At 37.3% G+C, this 12,335-nt stretch overlaps 1 protein-coding gene across 2 annotated transcripts in view; it reads right to left on the bottom strand.

The window, feature by feature from the left end:
* Positions 1-583: 583 nt before the first annotated feature.
* Positions 584-12,335, bottom strand: part of LOC149178508 (MAP3K epsilon protein kinase 1-like) — a 199,982-nt gene continuing 188,230 nt past the window's right edge. For both annotated transcript variants that reach the window (XM_089420367.1, XM_089420368.1), the window contains 5 exons: positions 10,339-10,730; positions 10,101-10,235; positions 2,464-2,870; positions 2,241-2,355; positions 584-1,042 (listed from right to left, as the gene is read on the bottom strand). In XM_089420367.1, coding sequence (XP_089276493.1) covers positions 866-1,042; positions 2,241-2,355; positions 2,464-2,870; positions 10,101-10,235; positions 10,339-10,730 — 1,226 coding nt within the window. In that variant the 3' untranslated portion in view covers positions 584-865. The remainder of the gene's footprint in view (positions 1,043-2,240; positions 2,356-2,463; positions 2,871-10,100; positions 10,236-10,338; positions 10,731-12,335) is intronic.

Genomic DNA, 12,335 nt, shown 5'->3' with positions numbered 1-12,335 from the left:
TTCTACACCTCTCGACGAGAGGGATCCAATAAAAATATCAGCTGCCATAAATACGCTGACCCACATGGAGTTTGGCCCTAGTTGCCAATTTAACAAAAATCTTCAGTGCCGAATACATTAGTTGGATTGCCCAATAACATTGAATACAGCGCCTCTTACAAATATCCTGTCTTTTCCAGTTAGTCCTTCTGATCAAAACAAGAACCATTATTGCTCTAAATTAAACCTCGTAAACACTGATCATATTTAGAATAATTGGAAACATGATATCTAAAATGACGAAAGTGAATGCCTTCTATAGGCTTGAGTGTTATAGGTTGCCATTAATATATATGCAAACATAAACAACCGTAAGTGAAAATGTAATAAGAATACATCTGAAACAGGGAGACAGCCTCAACTTTGATTACACAAAGGAATAAACTTGCTTATTTATGAATCTTATTCGTCTCTACGATTGCATATTTTTATCAGTGCGTAGTTTTAACTAAGCATTCGAACAAAAGCAATGTCTTGAATTGACAAGGAATTCCTTTGAATGAAATGCTCATGAAAACCATCTATGTTACATGAAAAAATTACATCACATAGGAACCTGATCGTCGAATAATTCAGCAATGTTGATACATTAAGAGCAGAAGGAAAAACAATATTAACACCTAAATATTCACAAAAGATGTTTCTTTTTACAGGGGCTATCAACAACAAAAGCAATGATGCGCCGCATTTTTAATTCTCACCTACAAAAATTTTATATTCTTTCTTTTTTCACAAACAAAAACACATGAAATCATACAATTTACATATGCCAAGACTACATCTTATTCCCAGTTGAGAAATAAGATAAGCAGCAGAAATAATATCCTCAGAGAACAGTGTTGATGTGCAGAGCTTTTAGCAAGGCAGTTGCCATTTGTTTCACAAGCACTTGACCTCCAGAGCGCTCACCATCCCTTCGTTCTTCGATAAGGCTTTGAAGTTTGAGGGGCAAATCATTCTCAACTATCAGTTGTTTTGGCCTAGGATGGTGCTCATACACAGCCTGCCACATCCATAATACAATTTTTAAGCATGCATTCTCCTTTGAAGTTCAATTTGTGAGAAAACAATACTGCCAATCATTACAAAATCAGTAACTAGATTTACTGAACAAAATCATTAATGTTTTGCAATTCACCAATAAAGGATTAAAATAAAAAAGATTATGAGTGCAAATGCAGCATCTTTGAATTTATTGACATGACAAGAAACAAAGAAGGGGTATGAAACAAAGAGAAGGTTTGCATATTTTGTTCTCATCAACAATACTCGGACATTTGCAATCTTGCAGACAGTACATCCACCAATGCATTTTGCCTATACATGAGATACCATTTTTGAAAAGGAGGATGATGAAAACATGATTGATGCTTCAAAGCTTTGCTGCTCACCAGATAATGCTGTAACTATAGCCCTCGGAAAAACATGACTACTGAAACAAGGCTACTAGTAGAAACTAGAGCATATTTACTTCTATATTCGTCTTAGATTTGTAAATTCTTATTCACTGTAATCATTATAGTTAATACAAAAAATCTGCTCAATGCAATGTTCATGTCTCTATTTGATAACTGATAGATTCTAAAAATAAATAATAAATAGATAAAAGATATATTTTTGAATTTCAGTACGACATTTACAATGTAGTATGCGGTAACCACTGGGGTATTATGAAGGCATGCCAATTTTAGGGCATGAAAATGTAAATATGGTTTTGTTTGAAACTTCACTATTGTTCATTGAAATCGTAGAATGGACTGAATTATAAACCTTTAACTATAGACAATTGCAGACATTCTCGGTACAAGGATGCACAATAACAATGCTAAAGTTTGATGATTGGAAGCTCTAAGGTAGAGAAAATATCAAGAAATTAATCAAACATGGTTGTGTGTATGCAGTGTCCCTGTACAGAAAATGAACTACTGCAACTAAAGATGTAACTGAAAGAGGAAGTTAAGGACAACAGAACTAGTTTTGCCCAGATATTCTTGCCATAATATAATAACATTCATTTGAAACTGTCATATACGTATCACAACATTCAATATTTGGTTTCTTTGAGCATTCTCTATCTCTCATCATGGCTTAATGCTTTTCTGCTTGCATGACCAACTCACCAGCCAAACTATAGTTAATTAAGCAAAAACAGCCAAAAAAATGATTCCTGCAGACTTTTTTAGAAAAAAGAAAAAACAAACCTTGATGAGTTTAAGTAAGTTGAGGCGAGCAATGGCATCCTGATGATCGAGTCGTGCCACGAGTAATGGTGTTAGTCCATTAACAGCCAATGTTGTATTTATTCGAGCAGATTTTCTGCAACAGAGTATCATATTATTAGTTTAATGAAAGCTTGAGTTAAAATTAACAAGATACAAATGACTGGAAAGCTATCAAAATAGCTGCAAATGGAGGATAGCATACGTGATTATCTTCAGGAATGGCTCCAATATATGGACAAAAGATTGTTCACTGCAACACTGAAAGAAAGTGACCAACTTCTCCACAGCTTCCTTCTTAAGCAATGCCTGCTCAACTTTTCGATGATCATTATCATGTGCTAGGCAAACTGCAAGAGAGTCCAAAGCAGTAACTGACCAGCCCACATCATCCAGTAAGCTCAAATAAACATCCAGCCCATTGTGCACCCTTAGTTGCTCCCTAGTATATCGAGAAGCATGAGCCATATCACAGAGCAAAGGCAAGGCAGTCTGCTTCAAGGGAGAGTCCGTAATAATGAAACGCATCAAATGTGGAATTATGCCATTTTCTGCTGCTTGCTCCTGCCTTCTCTTGTTTATTTTACAAAGATTGTATAATGCATTAAGCACCTTCATAAATATGAAACCAACAGTCTTGAATTAGTAATGCAGAGTTTAGGACCAAGTAATGTTGTCACACACACAAACACATCTTGGCTGCAAACTAAGCTCACAAAATCACTTTAAGATCATCAACTAGCTAGTAGGCTATTAAATTAAGATTAAGATTATAACAATATATAACTGCTACAACATATAACAAAGCAACCCCAGTTGCATATACACAGTTCTTGCAAGCTGTTGAACACCCAACCTGATAACTGTTTCTTTTCGACACTGTTCCCTGACCAGTGCCACATGGATAATTGCGGTGTGCCAAGGGTTCAGAGGAAGGTCAGACACACTTGGCATTAGCATCACCAAAAGGTATTATCCCATAAATGTATACATAATTTCTTTAACACTACCAAAGATTCCCTGGGCTTGGATGCTAGGAGAGCCTCTACTTCTTTGACATCTATCCTGAGTGCCAGTGGGATGATTTTTAGGGCAGCAAGGATTAACCCACAAGACCATATTAGCCTAGGCCAATCAGCTGAGGACATTATTCAGGAGGCTCTTTGTGGCTTTGGATGCTAGGAAAGTCTCAATTTCTTTGACATCCTGAGTGCCAGTGGGAGGTTTTTGAAGCCACCAGGAAACCCCCGCGCCCCCTCCCACACCCCCCCCCCCCCCCCCAAGACCCCATTACCCTAAGACACTCCCCTGAAGACATTATTCAGTAGTCTCTTAGTGTTGAAATCTTTATTACAACTACATTTGAGAGCTATTAGCTTCCCCATATTGGAAAATGTAACTAGGTTCGGTCTTCATAATTATCATCGTACTTGTGTCATTGTATATTTCATGTAAAAAAAACAAAAGAAGAAAGAGAAATTATTATTATTTCATTAGTCAAGCATGTTCTTCATGCTTCTAGGGTTTATTGAGTCAAAAGAAATTTGTCATGAGTCAAAGTCCCATTTGGACTTATTGTACGAAAAAGAAAAGAGTCAAAAGAGTCAGAAGTGTCACCACAAGACCAAGTCGGCTCTCCTTGGGAACAAGTCAGCCTGGGCTCCAAAAGCCACCTATTCAACCTCCTGATGTGTATATATAGAGGGCAACTCAACCACTTTGGAGACCATTCATTCACTCATCATGTACATCGATCTCTGTGCTAAGAAACGAAGGAAAAACTAGCAAAGTCGAAGGAGAGAGGAAGACAAAAAGGAGAGAGAAGATGAAGAATTTTCTGCCCTAGTTCTGCGAATTTTTCTGAGGTATTGCAGGCCCGAAATTTCAGGGGCCGAGATTTCAGGGACCAAAAAAGCAGGAGCCGAAATTTCAGGAGATGACCAGATTTCAGATGTTTGACCAGAGTTGACTTTGTTGACTTTGAATTGGTGGAGAATCTTTGATGGAGGGCTGACTTGTGTCTGTGTGGCAGTCTTCGTCTTGGTTCTTGGGTCTTGGACATCTCGCTTTTATTTGATTCTATAAGAAGAGAATTGTTTTGGGCTTTCCCCCTCGAGGGGTTTTTGCCCTGGCTTGGAGCCTAATTTCTTGTGTTCTTGTCTCTTGTGATCTTCATGTTTTTGTACTTTTAGTAATTATTTGACGAATAAAGAAAACATAAAATCTAATAAAGAAGCCAAAAAATTCACAAGTAATTATCATGACAGAGAAATCAACAAGATCTTTGATTTCTCAACACCCCATACTTTCTGATGCGACTTATCTGCTTTGGTGTACCCCATTTCTAGCTATGCTTTACTGTTATTTATTTAGTTTATAAATTCGAATTAACTTCCCTGTCTGTTCTTGCTGCTGGTAGATGTGTTAACTAGTCCTTTTACAGCTATTAGCTGAAGTCATGGATCTTGCAGTTTTCAAACCTATGTTCATATTGACATGGCCAAACCCTACCCCACAGAAAAAAATTACTTTAGGTTTCATGTATACTGTAGAGCCTTATCCAGTGTCGTCAGAAGTATACCCTTGAGATTGTTGAGATGAGTGCTCTACAAAGATAGCACTCATAGTGCTCTACAAAGAAACTTAAATGTGCCTCTCATTGAGATGCTATTGTGTGATCCACGATAGTTTAGAATGGCTAGGAATGCAGTTCGAGAAGCATTTACGTCAACTCCAAAAGGTTGATACATACATGGTATTTATTCTCTTGGGCTGTTGGGTGAAATTGCTCTTAAGAGAAGTGAAATATATTGCTGTAATTTAACATTTCAGATCAGCCCTCTGGCTGAAAGTTCACAGGGAATAGATCTAGGAAACCTACAGGTCGAGGTGAAATTTCAAATGTTGCATTAGTTGCCTGATTTTCAAAATTTCTACATGGTATCAAAGTTGATTCGATTGAGATTGCTGGCGAAAAATAATTTCCAGTGAAACTTTCCAGTGTTATGATTAGTGGCCTTTGCATGATAGAGAAATTGGAGCTTTCCCATTGAGCACACGTTGCAGTGATTTACTAGTTGACTGCCATGGAGGTGACCTTATTATTGTGATAATCGATAGAAGGGGCGGGTTTGCACCATACCTCGGGTTAAAAGTTAAGATTAAGGTTAGATGTGAAATTGATATATCATTAAGAGGGGAACCTGTTGTGAAGATAACAGTAAATTTGATGAGATATACAATATGGCTAGGGATGGGGGGAAAGCTTATTCAGTTTCTAACAGAAAACATCAAGTACTACCCAAAGGAGACTTTTATGGGATTGTTCTTGGACAAGAAGTTGAATATGATAATGGCAGATCTGTAGAACATCAATATGACACCGACATTTTATCATCTAGATGCATTTGCACAAACTTTTCACAAGTCAGCCTAGCCAATGGACAAGCTGGCCCCAAGACAAATTGGCCCCCAAAAAGACGATGCCAAACACTATATATATGCCACTCGTGTGGCTCATTTGAGCACCGACTTGGTGGTTGTGTGAGGAATAAGGTCTGAAATAAGACCATGGAAGATCTGAATAGAGGAAGAAGTAGGTCGAGTTGAGAAGCAAAGAAGAGTTGACTAAGGAAGGGTGCCGAGCTACCAAGGAAGGATTGCAAAGGCTTAACACAGGCCCGAATTAGACAGGCTGAATCCTTGAGTCCTACTGCAAGCCGGAGTAAACCTCTGACTTCTAAGTAGCTGAATCCTTGAGTCCTATTGCAAGCCGAAGTAAACCTCTGTTGCAGACCTGTTCTAGCCCAAAATCAAGACGTGTTACAGGCTCAAAATCAACCTGAAATGTGAACCGAAATCTGTGTTGACATGGTTGTTTTGAGAATAGAATTGAGGATGCTTGTTGAGTGGCTAAAATGTTGAGAAATCCCTTAAGCTTGTAGATTAGGGTAGATTTATCTTTCATGATAATTACTTGTGTGTGTTTGTTGGCTTTTTATTATTATGTTGTGTTCTTCATCAAGCAATTACCAAAATGTACTTAAAGATCACAAAAAAAGTTAAAACAAAAGAACACAAGAAATTAGGCTCTCCAAGCCAGGGCCAAAACCCCACAAGGGGGAAAACCCAAAAAATTCCTCTTCTTATAGAATCAGATCAAAGTGAGATATCCACGACCCAAGACCAAGACCAATACCTCCACAAATGCCCCAAGTAAGCCGTGCATTCTCTGTCATGTTTAATCCTCAATATGGTCAACCTAATCTGTCACAAGCTTGTCCATCAGATGCCTTGTCCCACAAAGATACTCGTCCTTCTTGTAGCTCGCATTTCAGAGATCTTATAGTCCTCTTACAGCTCGCATATCATATTCATTACAGTCCTTCTATGGCTCACACTTCACATACATTACATTCCTTTAGCTTGCATATCATCACAAAAGTAGTCTTAGTAACTTGCATATCTTTGTAATATTCTAGCCTCAGAAATTCACATCTTTTCCAGGTTATACATCACAGAAAAACTTCTTTTTCAGATCCTATGCCACAGAAAACTCACATATAAGCCTTTTAACTTGCCACAGAACCTCAATGAATTGATTGCCAAAATGAAGGAGAACAGGAGCCAATATATAGTTGTTTGTCTATGTGAAGGGTCACGTCCTTTGGGCAGGCTGACTTGTCCATATGGAGGGCCGACTTGGTCTTGTGGAGTGCAATAAAAATATTTTTCACTTTTCTTACAAGAAGTCGAAATGGGACTTTGACTCTTTGTCTTTTGACTCAATAAACCCTATGAGCATGAAGAACATGCCTTGACTAGTAAAAATAGTAATAATATAAATTTTATTTTTCTTCTTTTTGCCTTTACATGAAATAATTGAAACAAGTAAAATAATAATTATGAAGGAGAACAGGAGCCAATATATAGTTGTTTGTCTATGTGAAGGGTCACGTCCTTTGGGCAGGCTGACTTGTCCATATGGAGGGCCGACTTGGTCTTGTGGAGTGCAATAAAAATATTTTTCACTTTTATTACAAGAAGTCGAAATGGGACTTTGACTCTTTGTCTTTTGACTCAATAAACCCTATGAGCATGAAGAACATGCCTTGACTAGTAAAAATAGTAATAATATAAATTTTATTTTTCTTCTTTTTGCCTTTACATGAAATAATTGAAACAAGTAAAATAATAATTATGAAGACCAAACCTAGTTACTTTTCCAACACTCCCTCTTAACTAGGGAGGTATTCATAATGACACACCACAATAAGAGGATACCCTCAAATTGAAATATTCTCATAACAAGAGTTCAGATTGATAAGCATCATCAAAGCATAACCAACATTGTCAATTACAAAAATGCAAGGACTTGACTAACAAGCTCTAACTCTCCACTAGATTAGAGCACAATGCTAGGAGGCATATATTTGGACACCACCACCACCACCTCTCAAGGCACATACCCCATCTGGATGTTCACCAGGTATGTCCTTACAAGACTATTCTTATCTTGGATTCCCAATCCTCAAAGAATATCGATCCTCCTCAGGACTACTCTTATCTTGGATACCCTACCCTATCCTCAAAGAGTATCGATCCTCGGGACTACTCCTATCTTGGATTCCCAATCCTCAAGGAGTATCGGTCCTAGATGCTTATCCAATCCTCCATTCTCCCTACCAGTGCCTTCACTAGGCTTACGACTGTTAGTCCTAGCCATAACGCATGACACATGGAGAACACAGTGCCCATCATCACTCCCTTTCAACTAGGGACGAGTCCCTTACTCCATCTCAACTAGGGAGACATAACCACAAGCTTTAGCTTGTCTTATTCATCAGCTACTTGTTCTTCCGTGGACAGCTTAGTAGTAGCTTGCACGACTTCTCGACTCCTAACAACATCACATCATATCGAACTTTGACCTTCCTAAGTGTCAAATGGAGGATCAACACTGGAATATGGAAGTCCAACCTGATTTCATACCCAAGCATGCTCTGTCAAAAAACTTTGTCACATGCAAGCTCTATTCAAAGTGCCCACATGCTTCCAACGCTTCAATGTGATGATATATGTGTGCAGGTTCCGATGCAGATTTGGGTTTGCAGGTTAGAGCAAAAATGAATTACATTTCACACTGGAGGGTCCACATACATTACAAGATAAACAGGGTTGACATGGAATATGGTCGATGGGTTTTAAATTTAAACTGTGAATATATCTAAGTTGCAGGAAACGTTGGAGAAGGGTCCGTTTCCAGCTGGAAACGAGACGGAAACAAGGAAACTCGTACTGTATGGCCTAAAAACTTGTTTCCGACTGTACTGGCCCATTTCTCGGGGAGGAAACATGGCCAATACGGCCGGAAACACGTTTCCAGGCCATACGGTGGAGTTTCCTCTTCTAACGTGACTTTTTCTTGTATTTTTATTTTTTTTCCCTTCTAATTTTTTATTGGGCGACTAAAATATCTTATGGATGCTTCTAGATACCTCTCAAGTTATAAAAAAAATGATTTTTTTAGTGGGGGAGCCTAATGTTCAAACCTATTGCCCTAGTGTTGATATGCAGTTCATTTTCATCCTTTTACTTAAATTTTTAACATTACCATGAAATGACTCAGGATGTTTGAGAGTGGTTTCGCCCTCATTGGATTTCATATGGAGAAAGTAGAATTTTAGATCTCACTCAAAATCCAGCAGACTCATTTGTTTTTCAGGATTTCAGGATTGGGGGATTGCAATGTTTCCATTGGATTTTGTCATGTACTAGGGTATGGAACTTGTATTTAATCAAGAGAACCAATCCCTCTATGCAAGGGAGACTCCCAATAATCAAGAGCACGTAGGGTACTAGGGTATGGAACTTGTATTTAATCAAGAGCACTAAGGTCGTTCGACTATGTAGGAGGAGACTCCCAATCAAGCACGAGACAAGAAATTAGAAATTTCTCGTGGCTGATTTTGGATATTGCTATTTTCATTATGTGATCATTCATGAGTAAATGTGATGTAAATTTAGAGACTTATAGTTTATGCATTGACAATTGACAATTTAATCATAATGTAATAAATTAGAATGTATCATATATGCTTTATGATTGCACATATTTCTTAAATGTCCTAATATATATATATATATATATATATATATTGTGTTTCCCCGTTTCCAAAATTTGGGGGGGGGGGTCATGTTTCGTACCCGTGCCTGTTTCGGAAACTCGTACCCATTTCCCTGTTTCGTGCAACTTAGGAATATATAAAAAGCTATGTAAAATTATACAAGTATGAATGTATAATGGATTTAAATTTTATATATACATTCATTCATAAAGACACAAACACGCACCCACACATATATATAAATAGAAAGTTTTATCATAAACTTACAAGTCTTATATATCTATCTATCTATATATATATATATATATGATGTACTGAAACTTACAAAAGTTGTATATTGACAATATAAGCTAAATACTGTGTGAGTGTGTGTGATCAAAATTACTGGTGACCTTTATGAAACTTATTTTTGCATAAACAAACTTTTATCGAATTACATTGCAGTCAAAAAAATGAACACAAAACAGGTGACTTAAGTTGTACTGCTGCTTATGAAGCCATAGAATATTTAAAGCCTACTTCATTATACATTTCAGAAACAAGAGATCTCTGGCATAGCACAATATTAGGAATAATATGCAAGATAATGTAGGCTACAAATGGTAAGCATTATGACTAGCAGCTTCCTAGATATGATCACTGACATACTTCAACATAACATTAATACTGTGTTGTGGAGTTAATGCTATTTTTCATATAATCATTAAAAACTTACTTCATTATGTATTTCAGAAACAAGAGGTCCATCCTGCCGCTCAAGGATAGGGATAAGATGCTTGATGGCATCTGCGCGCTGCAGATACTCTAAACAATTTGGATCAGTTGAAAGCTGATTGATGCATTTCAATATCTGCAAAAGTTGAATAAATTTCGCCATAAAATTATGGAATAGAGCAAAGTTCCAATGGTTTCAGCCAAAAGAGTATAAATACTAAATTGCATGAAACACGCACCTTTAGAAGAATAGGTGACTCAAGCTTGTTAAGCATCTGGAACAAGCGAATTAGTAAGCTCAAGCTGCACATGTGTGACTTAACTGTTGTGTCTGCTCGAGTAAACTCAAGTAGTAGATCTGCAACTTTTTCCAAGTACTCTCTTGCAACTTCAGCATTTAGAGTTGGTACCATCTGTGATAGTAAACCTGATGATGTTGCACTTCCAGGTCTTGCATTCAGAACTCCAGACCCAGAAAGCACTCCAGATGCTGATTGTGAAGCATACCCAGATGTGGAAGCAACTCCCTCACCAGCAGTTGCCCCACCTCCGCTCACCAGTGGTCCATTCTTCTTATATGATTTTGGTGACAACTTTGAAGTTAATTCAACAGCTCCATTATCTGAAATATCTGAGACATTCAAAAATTTCAGCACCAAAACCCATATGTACACTTTTACAATATACCTTCTTAAGTGGACTATCTATTCCAAAACCAGCAGACAGAAATTCTAAATTAAATAATGATAATCACAGGAAAACAAAATGAAGAAACAGAGAAACAGTGCTCCAGAAAAGATGCAAAGAAATAGAAACAATAAGCATAAAAAATAAACACCAGGCCTACAATTGAAAAGAATAGCTGATCCTTCAATCTAATTATCCTTCCTATTTGCCATGTTTCAGATAGAATTAAAAAGAGGGGACTGCCTGGAAGATTGAATTTTTACAATAGCATGACAGTGCAGATCCACTGTGATAGCATGTTTTCACGGTGTTATGCTTGTATCTAATGGTAACCAACAGATAGCCATATTCTTCAATATGAATCAATGTAAGAAGAATGATAAGATTACTAATAGGAAAAGAATAAGAATCCAAAACATCTTTCCGATCTGTAAAAAGAGTACAGTAAAAAGATAATAAAGACAGTTTTGATAGGTAAAAACTACACTCCATTTAAAAATTATGGACACTAGACGGACTGTCAAAGACTATCAAAGATGAAGAAAATTAGTCAAGCAGGCATTAGGTAACACAGCATTCACTTATTGGCTTATTCCATGCATTTCAGCGAATCCTAGTTGCATGAAGAAAACCAAAGCCATGAGAGGTCAGTTGGGTTGGTGAAAGCACCCCTCTTGAAGCCAGAGGGGTTGGTGCATCCTTGAAAGGGGGCCATTGTTTCTGCAGTCAGGCTGTCAACACCAGATAAAAAGGCTGGATGGTATACACATCCAGTGTAAGCTGCCTACCACCTCTTTATGGGTGGTGGATGCTTGCCATTTAAAATGTTTAATGGAAGCATCAATCTTCAGACCAATGTCAATCCTTCACGAAGAAAATCTGCAGGGGTAATGAAATAAAGCTCAAAATAGTTCATATGGGCAATCGCTGATGTAAAAGAAGATGCATCAACCATTGTATCTATTGAAATGTAGGCTAATAAATAAATTAAAACTACAGCATAACAAACCTTGCTCAAAACCAATCACAGCACCTAAATTATTGACCCATTAGGTAAAGTTTCAATTACATATGGCAAAAGGAATAAGATAATGATGCAAGGTTCCTTGGATCTTTCAAATTCAATACAGAGAAGGAACTGCCATATGGTATACCACAATGAGCTTAGTCAACACATTAGGGTATGCAACCAGAGATGTGTTTTAGCATCGATTATAATTGAAATTTGAAATACAGAAAGCTTCCACCTTTACAGTAGCACCAAAGGTAACGTATAATTCTGCTTTGTGTAAGATGGTTACCTTCAGATTCATTTACAGTTGCAATTATTCAGAATATAACAATCAAAATACATTGAAGTGAAGTGGAAAGACAAAAGAAAGAACTAATACCAAAGAAGTCTGTCAATGAATAGCAACAATCAATGGTACTCAGAACCATAAACATTGTCATATCAGCAAAAAGCATAGGTAGCTAATGATGTGGTATAACAAGATATTGTCACACCAGTGCAGTATAATGTTGCAAACATCAGCAAGGGTCCAGGAAA

The sequence above is a fragment of the Pinus tabuliformis genome, chromosome 4_1, assembly GCF_031772625.1.
Source record: "Pinus tabuliformis cultivar Carrire ecotype Pingquan chromosome 4_1, CPIR1, whole genome shotgun sequence".
Classification (NCBI taxonomy): Eukaryota; Viridiplantae; Streptophyta; class Pinopsida; order Pinales; family Pinaceae; genus Pinus; species Pinus tabuliformis.
The sequence above is the reverse complement of the archived record's forward strand: the minus strand, read 5'-3'. Positions and strand labels throughout refer to the sequence as shown.